The 15,045-nt window shown below is 36.4% G+C and overlaps 1 protein-coding gene across 12 annotated transcripts in view; it reads left to right on the forward strand.

Annotated features, from left to right (window-relative positions):
• Nucleotides 1-15,045, forward strand: part of UTRN (utrophin) — a 367,525-nt gene that overhangs the window by 337,706 nt on the left and 14,774 nt on the right. For 11 of the 12 annotated variants that reach the window (XM_061991642.1, XM_061991644.1, XM_061991649.1 and 8 more), the window contains 5 exons: nucleotides 6,473-6,609; nucleotides 8,158-8,196; nucleotides 8,433-8,498; nucleotides 10,912-10,977; nucleotides 14,716-14,874. In XM_061991642.1, coding sequence (XP_061847626.1) covers nucleotides 6,473-6,609; nucleotides 8,158-8,196; nucleotides 8,433-8,498; nucleotides 10,912-10,977; nucleotides 14,716-14,874 — 467 coding nt within the window. The remainder of the gene's footprint in view (nucleotides 1-6,472; nucleotides 6,610-8,157; nucleotides 8,197-8,432; nucleotides 8,499-10,911; nucleotides 10,978-14,715; nucleotides 14,875-15,045) is intronic. The other variant, XM_061991648.1, reaches the window with a different exon arrangement.

Here is a 15,045-nt window from a genome sequence, read left to right on the forward strand (position 1 = left end):
CTTTGCAGTAAGTAGAAAAGCTTGTTTATTCAAATGGAATAATGCCTGAAAAAATAGCACAGAGCTGAGTCCATGAAATAAGAAAAATAAAAAGAAGGTAACAAAGGTCAATGAATTATTCCTTAGAATCCATTATATTACAGTACAGATAACCTGAATAGGAAGTGTGTTATCTACCTTTTCAACCAAATTCAAGGGCTGTTGGTGTTAAAATGTTACTTTTGTGGGCAGAGTTGCAAAGCAGAGTACAAATACAAGTACTCATCAAACCATTAATTAAACCTAGCCTCTCTTTCTTTCTATTAATGTATATGAATACATTAATACTAAGAATACTAACAAGAATTACAAAGAGAAATCCTTCTGCTACCAGTCTTATTCAATATCTTAATCAACAACCTGGATGAAGGGGTGGAGTATACTCTCAGGAGGTTCACTGATAACGCATAACTGGAAAGACTGGCTGATTCACCAGAGGCAAGATCTGAACCAGCTTGAGAGCTGGCCAGAGAGGAACCTCATGAGGTTCAACAAGGTCAAGTGCAGAGTCCTGCACCTGGGAAGGAACAACCCCATGCACCAGTACAGGCTGGGGATTGACCTCCTGGAGAGCAGGCCAGCGGAGACCTGGGAATGCTGGTGGTCAGCAAACTAACCATGAACCAGCAATGTGCCCTCGTGGCCAAGAAGGCCAATGGCATCGTGGCATACATCAAGAAGAGTGTAACCAGCAAGTTCAGGGAGGTTCTGTTCCCCCTCTACTCTGCCCTGGTAAGGCCACAGGTGGAGTCCTATGTGTCCAGTTCTGGGCTCACCAGTTCAAGAGAGTTAGGAAAGTTCTGGAGGGAGTAAAATGAAGGGCTACCAAGATGATGAGGGGACCTGGAGCTGTTTAGCCTGGAGAAGACTGAGAGTGGAACCTTACCAATGCTTATAAATACCTAAAGGGCAGATGTTGAGAGGATGGGGTCAGTGGTTTTTTTCTGTATTGCCCAGTGACAGGACAAGGGGTAACAGAAACAAGCTGGAACAAAGGAAGTTCCACTTGTACATGAGGAGAAACTTCTTTCCTGTGAGGATGAGGGAGCCATGGCACAGGCTGCCCAGGGAGGCTGTGGACTCTCCTTCTCTGGAGATTTTTCAAAGTAACCTGGACATATTCCTGTGCAACCTGATTGAGGTGAACCTACTTTAGCGGAGGAGTGGGCCTAGATGATCTCTAGAGGTCACTTCAAACCCCTACCATTCTGTAAATCCAAAATAAAGCTTTTATTTAAAACTGAATCTTAGTCATAGATGGAGGTTAGACCTTTTAGTTGTCTTCAGGTATACCATTCAGTCTAGGATATGAAGGGATTTCCAGAGGTGCAGTTACTTCTACTTAAATTTGAAATAATTTGGTGAATGGCTTAAGGAGTTTGTTTAAAACTAAATCTTCAAGGGGACAATTCTACATTTTAATGAGTTTTGTGATATTTCTGTCAGCTGAGAATTGCTCCATAATTTCAGAATTGAATTACACCAGGTAGTTCTATGTAGCTATTGCAACCTAATCTATAATGTCATTTAGCATTCATTCTAACTTACTGTATAGTATTCTTCGTGCTGGAAATGCAAAAATTCAGAGTATGAATTCAGTTATTTTTTCTTCCATTCAGGATTTAGAAATGGATTGAGTAAGGAACTGTCTCTAAGCAGTTGAAATGCAAAGACCTTTAAATAGTCTTTCTCTGAAAAAATGGAGCAACAAGAAACAATGGAGGAATAAGATTTTTAAAGTATAGTTTTAGAGACATATAAACTTTTTTGAGTTTTTCTAGCATCTAGATCGGGAATACTCCTGCATAAATACCTACGTGATTTATTTCTATCATTTTTTGGAATGGAAATTATCTCAGTAGTGCTACTTGTGTTATATTAATGTGGCTTTATGTACCAATGCATCCTTTGAATCTCAGATGTTACTGCATCAGTTTTCTTTCTCTAAACTTTTTCCACTTTACAGCTCCTATATTCCACAGTGAAGCTTGAAAAGTAGCTTTTCTGAAGTAATTTAAAAATATCAAATAAGCAGTTCTGAACATTTTCTCATTGCAAGTAGTCTTTCTTCCTGACCTCAATGAAAATATAATCAATTTTTGTAGCTCTGTGCCACTACACTCACCCGGTACAGCTCCATATTTTGGGAACTTTTTTTTGTAGCCTTTCTATATAAACTGATTATAGCAAAGATTAACCCCTTAATCTTCCAGATGACCAGAATTTTATTTCCTTGAAAGAGCTCAGAACATGATAGGCAAGATATCAGAAATTATTGGCTGACTGATAGTTCACCCTGGACTGAAACTTTTCCAGGCATAATAAAGCTTATCTGCAATAGTGCCTTCAAGGTTTCTGTTTTGTAAGGATCAAAGCGACATAAGTCAGTGGTTTCTTGACATGCTTATCAGTGCACCAAGCATGATGCTTCACTGTTATAAAAATGAGATTGTTCTGTGGGGGAGATGAAAGAAACCATCAAGAATGATGAATCTGGTTATTTTACATGCAGAACGTTGTTTCCAGCTGTGGAGTTCAGAGATAGCTCGTTTCCTTCAGAAGAACAGCTGTCTGGTCAGAGTAGGCTTTGATATCTAGCAGGTAGGAAATATGCTTTCCCCTAGGTCTCACTCTAACGGTTGCTCAGGTAGCTGGCTAATGTGGTCTGATACTCTTTTGCAGCTTAATTTGTAAAATGCTGTTAAAATCTGAAGGAAGTTAGTTACTCTTGAAATCACAGCTTGATTTCATTGGAGAAAATTAATATAAACACACAATTCATAATTCCTCCTCGTGGTGAGAAATTGCTATGAAGTGTCTTTATCTGAAAGTTGTCACAGAGGGGTCATCTCCATGGTGTTATACAGTGCAAACGTCACTGATGTGGAAGTGACAGCCATAAATATGGTTATTATACCCTTAATAACCTAATTTTTGTGATATCTTGTCTCTATCGAGGGTTGAGAGATGCTTTTTGAAAGTGTGAGTACTTCATTGAATGGGATCAAATGTATGTACTTAAACATCTGTGTATCTGCCTGTTTATCCCAATCCTTCTCAGAGGAGTTTCCCAGCTTCCCAGAGCTACCTGTTGGACACTTGCTTTAAGATGCAGCTGTCATCATACCTGTGCGTATCAGAGCTGTTACCATATGTAGGTCTAAGAATTTTGTTTTTCATCAAGAACTGTCAGGCTCATGGTACAGGTATTGGATGTGTTCATTTCTCCAGCTTCCTCGTATCCTGTGAATGTCTGATTGGGGTTAATGACAGCATTCATTCACGAAGTTCACATAGCCTCTGGGAATCAGTTTCTGTGTGTCTATTGGAACAGCTCTTTGGTTTTGTGTGAGAGTATAAGAAATGTAATTAAAAGGATGACTTAGGTGCAGACTAGTCATTTTACATAGGTAGAGGCAGAGAAAGGAATGGGAAATTGGACTTTCATTATTGCTTTATTTTTTTAAAAAGCAGAAAAGAATTATGCATATTTATAAGTATTATCATTTAATCATAATATATATTTATATATTCTTATTTTTTTCCATTCTTATGTTGTGTATTAATTAAAGCTCTACAACTGGTTTATTACATTCTTGATAATGCCTTTTCCCAGTAAAAACTTGTTCTATTTCTAATGTATTAAAAATATATACCAACCGTTTTTTAAACCTACATATGAAAAATATGTCTCAACATATTATATTTTTTCCACTACTTTCCATGTAAATCTCAGTTTCTTAAATTTGTACTGATTTACAAGAAATTTTGTCTGGTTTTCGTTAGTGACTTATGACTCCATTTATGCCTGGCTGGTATATTGAAGAGTGCTAATGCTGGTTTGTCAGTTGTTAGAGTCTTTCTCCTTAAGACCTTCTGCTACAGATAGTTTTTTACTTATATAAGTACGCCAGCCATGGATCTTAGTTATTTCTTCCTGCACTGAGATTTTCAATTGAGTTTTAAAGTATGGTCTTTTGACTGGATTTTTCAGTGAAGGAAAGGATTTCTTTCTTTGCTTTTGAAGTAGTTATGTAACTATGATGATCTTTATGCTATTGACTTATTTGGAAATAATCAAGAAGTCATTATGTACGGAAGTTTACAAGCTACCTATTGGTTTTAATGAAGTAGATCAGGCACTGCTGTGCAGAATGTGCTATTCTTTTTCAAAAGTAAAATACTATAGTACATCTCTCTTGGCATATTTTTCGATTGAATTGTGTAGTGTGGTAATGTGCACAAGACGTACAAAAAGTACTTATAGGGGTTATATCTTAGTTATGTATAAGTTAAAATCGTTCTTCCAAATCTGCTCAAATTTCTCTAGTTTGTATTTATTGTCCTCAGTCAGTATACAATCATATTAGTTTTTCCAAGGAACTGAGTCAGACTGTCATACCAAATAAAGAATACACCAGAGGAAAAGTTTGGCAGCTCAATAGACATTTATTTCTGCAGCAGGTAGGTACTAAAACTTTCATACTTTGGACTTAGGACAGAGTTCCATCTGCTAGAGTTACTGTTGCGTGAGAACATACAGTGCTTTGGGCTGCCTCACATTCCCTGGTTGGATGATGTAGTGATTGCAGCAGAGGCTTTCTGAGAATTATTTTTGTGAGCCCTCCCTGAATTTAGCTGAAGTAGGAGTTCAAACATCTCTTAATTCCAGATTTGCTCAGTTTTTTGTTACTTATTAAAGCCACATATGAGATACACTTAGCAACATCAGTTTCATTGTCTACAATTTTTATCGCTCATCAGATCTGTGTTGGAGAGTTTGTAACTGCATAGACTACACATCCATTAAAATACATAGGTGAATATGAAGTATTTTCAGTATTTTGACAATAGAGAAGAAAATCAGAGAATAGTTTGCCTGCCCTGCTTCTAAGACTCTCTTTAATGGAAGAAAATAACAAAACTGAAAATTCTTTCACTCTGTTTTGCCTGTGGATATCCACTCATTTTGGCATCCTTTTATGTTAACAAGCTTTTCCGAAAGCAGAGGGTGCAGAAATATCATCTGTGGTTTGTTACAGGGTTTGGGCTGGAAAGCTGTAGAAGCTGTTGCAAATCTTCAGCTAACACAGGAGGTGAATAGCCTCTTTTTCCTTACTGCAGTTGCAGGAGGAAATGCTTAAAAGTAACTGCTACATGTGATGAGGACTGTTCTGTTTAAGTACTTGGTACAGTCTGGAAGCACATATCTTTTAAAGGCATACTGTATACTGTTATTTCCTCACTCGGATCTCCCAGTTGCCATTTTCACCTTGTATTTTATGACTACATTTTGCTTGCATCCCTGCTTTTGTAGCAGAAGTTAACTGAATAGTATTAGCAAAGCAATGTCACCATTATTTTTGTGATTATTTCCAGTTAAATATCTTTTTTAAAGCAGTTGCATCAATTTTAATTTTGTTCCAAAGAACACGATTTCTTCTGGAAATGAGGGACAGGGCTAAGCACTTGTCAGTTTTGGAGGAGACTGCATCAATGGGGGTCTTGTAAAGAAGGCTACTAGGAGAAGGTGGGAGTTGCCAACCTAACTTTTAAATTTAGACTTGAAGACACTTCTAGCTAATTTTTATACTGTCTTGTGATAGTAAGGAGGCAGCTGAATCAGATTGTAAGTTTATTACTTCAGGCACTAATTGTTCTTATCATGCCTGCCTTTGAACAGCACCTGTACAATGGCTGTCACTTCATTGGGGGGGGGGGAGGGGGGGTTGGCCCTAGAAATATATAGATTGAGGCAGAGTCCTGTAGGAAGACATCTGGTAACTTGAGAAAATGCTCATGAAAAAATGAGCTCTTTCAGCAGAGAATGGTTTTAACATGTACTACTCCCAGCTCATTGTTTTCCAGTTTAAGTATAGAATGAGAGGCAGTGAGTATTTTGTGGCACATGTGAATACAGAGGGATGTGTTTAGTTGTTTGGTGTGTTGTTTTTTTTAAACAAACCATTACTGTCAGCTGTATTTTTTCAGCAGAGCCAATACAAGGTTTTTCTGTCTGTACAGTGAGTCACAAGGTTTGTGTATGAATATTACTGTCAAGATTGCTTTCAGTAGCTACGAATATCCCCATGCATCTGGCAGAATGATTTTCCTCTTTATTTTTCTGAGAAAAAAAAAGCTTAAGACTTGAACCTGTTTCCTTTTTTTCCCCCCCTCTAATTTATAAAGTAATTGGTGAATGCAATGCATTTATTGCTGGGAATGTGAAACCTCGCTGGTTATTCCAGTAGAAGAGAATGTGTAGATGCCTTACCATTGTTATTGTACCAAATTTCAGGACACTAAAAGGGCAGTTGTAACATCATTAACATTTTGAAGTTGTTCTTTGTACCTTTTTTTTCAGGACAGTAGCAGCACATTTATCTCAGTGCCATTTAACAATGTTCATTTTAATTTCTTGTAACTTTTTAAGACAACATCTGGGGAAGATGTACGGGACTTCACGAAGGTGCTGAAGAATAAGTTCCGGTCAAAGAAGTATTTTGCAAAGCATCCCCGACTTGGCTACCTACCTGTGCAAACAGTATTGGAGGGTGACAACCTGGAGACGTAAGCTTCTTTATAGACTAATTACTTCTGGGGTCACTGACCTAATTCTAATAAAAACAAAAAGGTGAAACGCTGAGAGATAACCAACAGCCTTTGTAGAGCCTTATGCTGTATTGTTTTCTGTGAGTTGTTTTGCTTTATTTACTGATCTTTTTATGTTTTATTTTTGTAAGCATTTTATCATAAAGCTATGGACTTAGCAGGTAATGTTGGAAGGGCCTGAATGGCTGTTTTAGAGAGAACACATGTAGGTTTGAGGAGACTGTGCTTTTGGAACTGCACTAGTTATTTTATTACATCAGAATCCTTGAGGTAACAAATCTCTGAGTTAATTAGGTTCTTACAAGCTTCAGAAATATAGATGGCCTAATAAAAGAGAGCACTCTCAGCATCTCCACGGTCTTACTTAGGGTGCTGGCAAAAATACTCTATTTAGTTGTCAGCAAAGGACACTTTCAAAAAAGCGGAATTAAAATGTGTTGACAGACTGCTAGAAGTTGTTTCACAGATTGACTCCCCTCGACATCCAGGAGTCTGCAGTACTATATTGCCTGAGTACAGCATCATGTTCCTAGTGACAGCAAATGTGAAGCTGCAACATACATGCTCTGTTTGCATGCAACAGCCCAGTGCCATTGTCCATGCACTGTTTTTACAACCAGAGGATTATGCATTCTATTTGCAACACACAAACAATACCTACTCAACAGTGGTTTAAGAAACAGAAGTCATATGAAAACTAACATCATTGATGGCCTGGCTTCTAGATAAACAACCACACATTCACATGTTAAAACATTGCCCACTGAAGCAATCTTCAAGTGCCACCAAGACAAGAAAGCAAAGCTGCTTTGGTTTAATGAAAGTTTGCCAGTGGTGCCAATTGGAATGTCAAAACTGTAATCACAGGTCAGGATAAAACTCTGTTGGTCCAGTCATGTGAGAAATATACACATAAATTGTCAGCGTCATGCTGAGGAAACTATTGGTATTGGTTCTATCCCTGCAGGTGTCAAAACTCAGTAATACATTCCTTTAAATGAAAAAATAGTTACTCAGGTGTCAGAGTGTAACACAATATGTATTTATTTTTATTCAGAAGGAAAACAAGCATTGATAACTTTGACTTACAGTGGAGGCTTTTTCCCCTGATTTCTGGTTTTTTGTAAATATATTTTCTAGTTAGTTTAATATAAAATCTCCAATACTTGAGTAGACTTTAGATGAACTAAAGATCGTTTGTGAACTGTAGTTAAATCAATAACCTTAATTTGCGGTATTTTAAAAACAATTTATTTAACAAAATTAAGTATATAACTCAGTCTTCTGTCTCTTCATATGGCAGTATCCGTTTCTGTCTCTTTTCTGCATCAATTGTTGCCAATTCAAATAATAGAGTGGGTTCATGGTTAAAATATTTTGTATTTTTCCAACTTTCTCTTGCTTTAAATGGCACTAAAGTTTTTTGTTTCATAGTTGTTTTTCTTTCCTCCTTTCTTTCTTTCGCTCTTTTTTATTGTCTTTCTTTTTTTTTGGTCTTCCTTACAGTCCTATCACTCTCATCAGTATGTGGCCAGAGCAATATGAGTGAGTATCCAGAACCCCTTTGTCTGGAAAACTTAATACACTGGTTGTCTGCTTATAACTCAGTTGCAACTAATCTGATGTGCATGACCCTATAGGGCATGACTGACTCAAAGCAATAACCCCCGTGGCAATATTGTGAATTTATATATTTGTCATCAATCTAATTTACTTTAAAAATAATATTGTCTGTGTCATTAATGGCTTTAGACACTACTAATTTTTTTTTTTTAAACTAGTCCTTCCCAGTCTCCACAGCTGTTTCATGATGACACACACTCCAGGATAGAGCAGTATGCTACTAGGTAAGAGATGCACAGTTTTGCAGCAGTACACTGCATTTTGTGATTGATTCCTGCAGATTTTAATATCCTCTACTGGCTGTATGACATTTCTTAAAAAGCTATAACTCTCTGTACTCAGAAGTAAGTCATATGCTTTTAAATCATTAGCTTCTGAATACACTCATATTTAATGAAAATAAATGCATTAAATCTTTAGTTTCTTAATTTTTAACATTTGAGATAAACTGTAATTATTGAGCATATAATTTTTCCATCTTGGATTTTTGATCCAGGGCTTCATTTTCTTCTGTAATAGGTTGATATCTGTTACCATGGTCTTTCAGCAAAGCATCTAATAATTACACATGGTGTATGTTCTGGCTTTTATGGGGTCACCTTAGTCCTTTCATGATAAAATGTCTATTCTGTCAATGCATCTCAGTACTTCTAGTTATGAGACCTGCTATCCCTCTTCTCCTCAGTGCTTGTCAGTTCTGCTCTGGATTAGACTTGCTGACAGTGGACCAAGGTCTGCTCAGGTTTCTTTCAGAATACAAAGCTAAATCCGCACTTGCCATGTGCAGAAAGTGATTAGCAAAATCACAAACTTAAAAAAATATCGGTTACTATAAGCTATTTAAAACTATTCAAGATTCTAAAAAAAAAAAAAAACCAAAGACCTATTCAAGAATCATAGAATTATTTGATTGAAAAAAGCTTTAAGATCATCAAGTTCAACTAATAACCTCACACTGCCAAGCCCATCTCTAAACCATGTCCCTCAGCACCTCATTTACGTAACTTTTAAACATTTCCAGGGATGGTGACTCCACCAGCTCCCTGGGCAGCCCATGTCACTTTCTGACAACCCTCTCATTGAAGAAGTTTTTCCTAATCCCCAGTCTAAACCTCCCTTGGCACAACCTGAGGCCAATTCTTTTTATCCTATAACTCCTTACTCTGGAGAAGAGACCAATCCCCACCTTGCTACAGCCTCCTTTCAGGTTGCTGTAGAGAGTGATAAGATCTACTATGAGCTTCATTTTCTCCAAACTAAACAATCCCAGTTCCATTCTTGCTTTGAGTGCTCTTTGCAACTGTAGAGTTCCCTTCCTATCTCCCTTTACTCACTGATCATGCCGTGTCCTGGTTCCACACAGTGTTCCAATCGAATCTTCACTAAATAATGGAGATCGAAAGCATAACGGTGGAATCCGCATTTGTGGGTTGGGTCATCTGTTACTTGCTTAGAGATTCAGGACAAGTTTTCCTCTATGAAAAATTCTGGGATTTCTACTACGTCCCTATATGACAAAGAGATTATGAAGATTAATTTTTAAAACTATGTTAAAAGATGCTGAGCTAAGCAGCATTTCAAAGTGACTTGTAAGCCTGTTACCATGAACCTAGATCTCTTTGAAATGTCCCAGAGCAGAGATGACCTGAGTCACTTGGGAACTTGACCTTCCTTTCCCTCCCTTATTGGAGCACAACATCCCACCCAAGCCATGATGGGATGGGGTAATCAAGACAACTTCATCCTATATGTGTGCTTTTGTTTTTCCTCCTTCAACCCAGAGAAACATTAACAAATGTACAGATGTCTAAGCCTGCTCTGTGCTAAAAGAGAATACCAGAGTTCCCAGAGTACCTTACTGCTTTCAGAAAGAAGTTTGATGATGATTATAATAGTGCATAACACACTTGCAAAAATATGTGAAATTAGCTATTTTCTTCACTATAAAGATTATCTTATTTAGTGCAGTCCAATATATGTGCGCAGCATTGAGTGTTCCTGGATTTTTATGTATATATCTTAGGTACATAAGGTAAATCTTACCTAGAAACTTCAGTAGATAAGATTTCTGCTTTGATTTTAAAGAACTATATGGCCTTAGAGATAAATATAATATTTCAGTCCTTTTAGATTAATTGCTTCCCAAACAAGGAACCGTAGGCAATGACTCCCTGTAATTACACTGGGGTTTGTGTTTTCCGGGATTTGTCTGTCCACAATGTTATGTTATTTGCCAAGTATCATTTCAGACATTGCTTGTGCTATATTTAAAAAGTATTCATCCTCTTTTGTTAGTCCAGCTTTATAAAATTCCAAAAGAAAACCATCTGCAGAAACATCTCTTTAACTAATTTTACTATGGGAGTTGTGGTTATGCTAATTATAATTATACTAGAGATAAAAAATATCTTGTTCTTAGTGGGTTGGCAAGTAGAATTAGTTAATCATAGCACAAGTTTCTCGTGAAAGTTCTCTGGATTATAGGTTTTTGTCACAAAATGTAGGAGTTTATTCCTATTAATGTATACCAAGATTACCATATCTGAGCTGTTTCTAAGTAGAATTCATCTTCGTGCTGCCTCTATTTAAATTGTGCAGTGTGTTCTCTGACAGTCATGGTTTTTCCCTGCCTTTCAGGCTTGCCCAGATGGAAAGGACCAATGGTTCCTTCCTCACGGACAGTAGCTCTACTACAGGAAGCGTGTAAGTAACTCATTGAGGCTGCCACAACTTTTGATTATATGCATGGCACAATCTTCGTAAGTTGTGACATAGGACTTGGTCTGACTGAAAGTAGCTAGTAATCATGTCCCCAAGGATGCCTGCATAACTTTCATTATTCCAAGGGTCAATTGTAGATATTGGTGATGTTCAGTTGATGTTTTAAGGGAACTCTACATTTTTCAAACATTCTGCTTCAAAAGTGAGGCTATTTCCTGCGACTGGAAAAAAGTCACAGTACTATAGCTCCTATTTTATATTAATTTGCTTCTTTTATCGTAATATAAAAAAGAATAAATCATTCCATGTTAAAGTGGACAACAGAGTGTGTCAAAAGCTTGTGCTAACTCCCAAGACAGTTTTCTCATTAAAAAAAGAAAAAATCTCTATTTTTGAAGGTTTTTCAGAGCCAACTCAGTTCTACTGCTACTTGTTTGTTTGTCAGTTTTCTGTCTGCTTTGGGATATGAACATAGTCCTACATTAATTTTTATCAGTGCCATTTTTTTAATTATGTGTCATCTTTATTGTAATAACTTTCATCAAAATACATTGATTAACCTGGAAAGCATAGAACCCCTTTAATTACTGATTAATTAAATGATTTTTTTAAATGTAGATATATGTCAGCATTTTAACATCACTGTATAATTGGTTCTGTTAAATCAGTGTAGATGGAGTCTGCCCCAAGTGAATGTCATCGATATTTTTTTAAGAGAAAGCAGAAATTGTTCGTGTTCAGCTTTAGTTATAAAATGCTATTAATCTCAATAAAATCTAATCTGCTTTAAAATCTAATCATGAAATTATTCTACCTATGAATGTACAAACAATTTGAGTTTTAAAATACTTTACTTCAGACAAGCATATGTGACTTATCTTTAAATGTTTTCTCTTTCCTGTTTAACTCTATTTACATAACTAATAACCCTTTTTTCATATGTAACTGCTTTGCTGTGTTTCTGTCATTGGTATGCTCACCAGTGAGAGAAATGCAGCCAAAATATTCCCTTTTGATTTCCTTTAAAAAAAAGAACAAACATACTTCCATTTGGCAGGAAAGCTGAAAACTTGAAGGCAACCAAATGCTCATCCATTTGAGTTGTTTATTTTGCAATTAATGAGTCTATTCTTATATAAAGGCAAAACAACCATCCACCTCAGTGGTAAAAGAGGGTATATATGCTTAATTTTAATTGTTAAGTTATATGTTGATTTTAATGCAATTTCCCTGCTCACCTATAAAAATGACCTTAATTAGTATGGTGAACTTGTGTACCAACATGAGAGGGATCTCTGAATTTGGGTCACAGTCGTTTTGTCAAAAGGAGACTGTTACACAAAATACACAGAGATTTGGAGAACAAAAAACTCCAACCTTCAAACTGCAGTTCTTTAGAATTTTGTATGTACTTCAGTTTTTACATTAATAAAGGCATGCATTAAAAGAAATGCAAATAAACCAGAAGGTATCATTGGGTATAAAGTTACTTTCTTGTCTGGCCAGATGCCCCTACTGTAAACCTATATGAGCAAAGTCTCATTTTCTTATGATATTCTTTGGAACATTTGAGAGGTGATTACTGGTTTGGAAATCATTAAAGTTCATGATTTTTTTTTTTACATGAGTGCTCTGCAATATGCCATTTGATTAAGAAAAGTTTCTTCAAAGAAATTTCTTAGTTTTTAACTAACCTGTTGATATGTCATTATGATTCTTTTGTCTCCTTAACTAAGCTTTTCTAACCCTCTGCTCCCCTAAAAGTATGTGAAAAAAAGTAAATTTCTATTAAAAACATGTTTCCCTCAACAAAAAATATTTGTAGATAGGAAAAAAAAGTCCTTAACAGAAAGCTATGCCTCACAATGTGACAAATGATGGTGTAGTAGAATGAAAAGACAAAAAAAAGGAAAATAGGACAAGAGTGTAAATCCTGTTAGTGTAATGACATGATATAAGTAGTATATTTTGGTATACCTCCTTGAATGTTATTTTAATATTTCTCATAGCATCAATAGGTCAAGGTAAACTTTATTTGGACTAGAAAGCATGGTGCTTAGCATGAGACTACACAAAAAATAAAAATGATCAGTGAAGGAGGTTCATAAATACCTATATCTCACTATCTGAGGTATAATATAACAATCAGTTTTCTGAATTAGAGAGTACACTGATGAAAAGTGACTGTCAGGAAATTAAGTTTTTCTTTGCATGATCTAGTCTTTATGCAAGGGAAGTTATATGCAATGTTTTTTGCCTTTTGCTTTCACTGTGCATCATAATGATTATTTTGGATTAGACCTCTTGAAAATATATATCGACAAAGAGAATAGGATATTTCCAAGTCCATTTTCCTTGGCTTTCCTTGTTGGGGTGTTCTTTTCCTTTGAGATGTACTTCTTTCAAGTGTGACCTCCTGGGACAACGTTTTTGCTCCTTTCTACTATGGTGACATACTGAAAAGGAACAACAGTCTGCTGTTGAAGGACTTTATATACTTCTAGCTTTTTCTCAAAGCACATAAGGTCTTGAGGAGAATAACCAGCAAGAAAAGGTGAAGAATTTATTTTGATGTCGTGCTTTTATTTTGGTTGGTGACTGCCATCTCCAACCAATTCTGCAGAACAGAGTCCTGGATTCTCAAAGTTGACCGTGCTTTAGCTGTAGAAGGTCTTTCAGATAAAGTTTGTAGGAACACTATTTCACAGTATCATAAGGTATACAGTCTCTGTATTGTAGTCAAGGAAAGAGGAGAATTTAAGGAGGGTTTTCTTCAGCATTCATACTGTTGTAGCAAATTCTCTCTTAAAAACATGGATAGTATATGAATTTCTGCTGTAGATTTATCCTTCTTGAGTAAGCAAGCAAGTGAACTGTTTCTAGGATATGGTATCCTTCACTTTCCATCCATCTGACTTACAAAGAAAAAGCCTGTAGCTGGGAAAGAAAGGCACACCTATGCAAAAGCAAACTCGTTGGGACATTATAGCATAATTGAAAGTGTCAGGACTTCAGTATCTCCTTACCAGAAGGTAATTTCTATGCAAGTTGGGAGGACCACAGTGTTACAGTTTATTTTTATGTCTGAGTCTGTAAGGAGGAGGAGATCTGCTACTCTTGAAGAATCTCAAGGGTATCTCATGTGTATATCAAAACAGAGGAAAAACCCTGGAAACATAATACAAATTCCATAAAACCAAAGGCATTATTTTTGCAGCATTGTCAGTCCCTTTGTGCTTTGCACAGTGTTAGATGCTTGATATGACATTACTCAGTGACGTCTTGGAGAATTCCGTGAGGATTTTTTCTCTTTATTTTTATTAGGTAAATTGAGCACAACAAAATTACCTCCTAAGGAACATAAAAAATGTCACAAGAAACTACTAGATAGATTGTCTGTTTCTTATTCTTTTTTAAGGCATTTCAAATCTTTGATTTGTCCTATCTCTGATTCTTACTTTCACTATTTCTTTTCAAACCACCAGCAGCATTTCTTCTTTATGCATGCATTAAAGTTAACTGGTGTTTTACACTACTGCAGATCAGTCTTTTTTCCTGTGCATTGTATGTGTTTTTTTTGCAGTATATTCTTTTAGGCTTATTTCCTGTTCTCTTAGTCTTTTTTCAAACAAACAAAACCCTGCAGCTTGGCAATGATGTTTGCTCACATAATAAATGTTTTACTGATCTGTCTTTATCTGTGTTGTTTTATTGCTCTAGAGAGGATGAGCATGCCCTTATCCAGCAGTATTGTCAGACCCTGGGAGGAGAGTCACCTGTGAGTCAGCCACAGAGTCCTGCTCAGATACTCAAGTCAGTGGAAAAGGAAGAGCGAGGAGAGTTGGAGCGCATCATTGCTGACCTTGAGGAAGAACAAAGGTCTCATAATCATCCTACCTGGTGTCTAAATTGTCACCTTGTTGCTTGAACCGTACATCTACTACATATAGTTGTTGGGAGTTGAGAGGGTTTAGGAATCATGACTTTAGCAAAAACATAAAACAAGCCCACAGAACCAGTCAAGGCATGTCATGCATAGCCTGACTCTGT

This window comes from Colius striatus, chromosome 2 (assembly GCF_028858725.1).
Source record: "Colius striatus isolate bColStr4 chromosome 2, bColStr4.1.hap1, whole genome shotgun sequence".
Classification (NCBI taxonomy): Eukaryota; Metazoa; Chordata; class Aves; order Coliiformes; family Coliidae; genus Colius; species Colius striatus.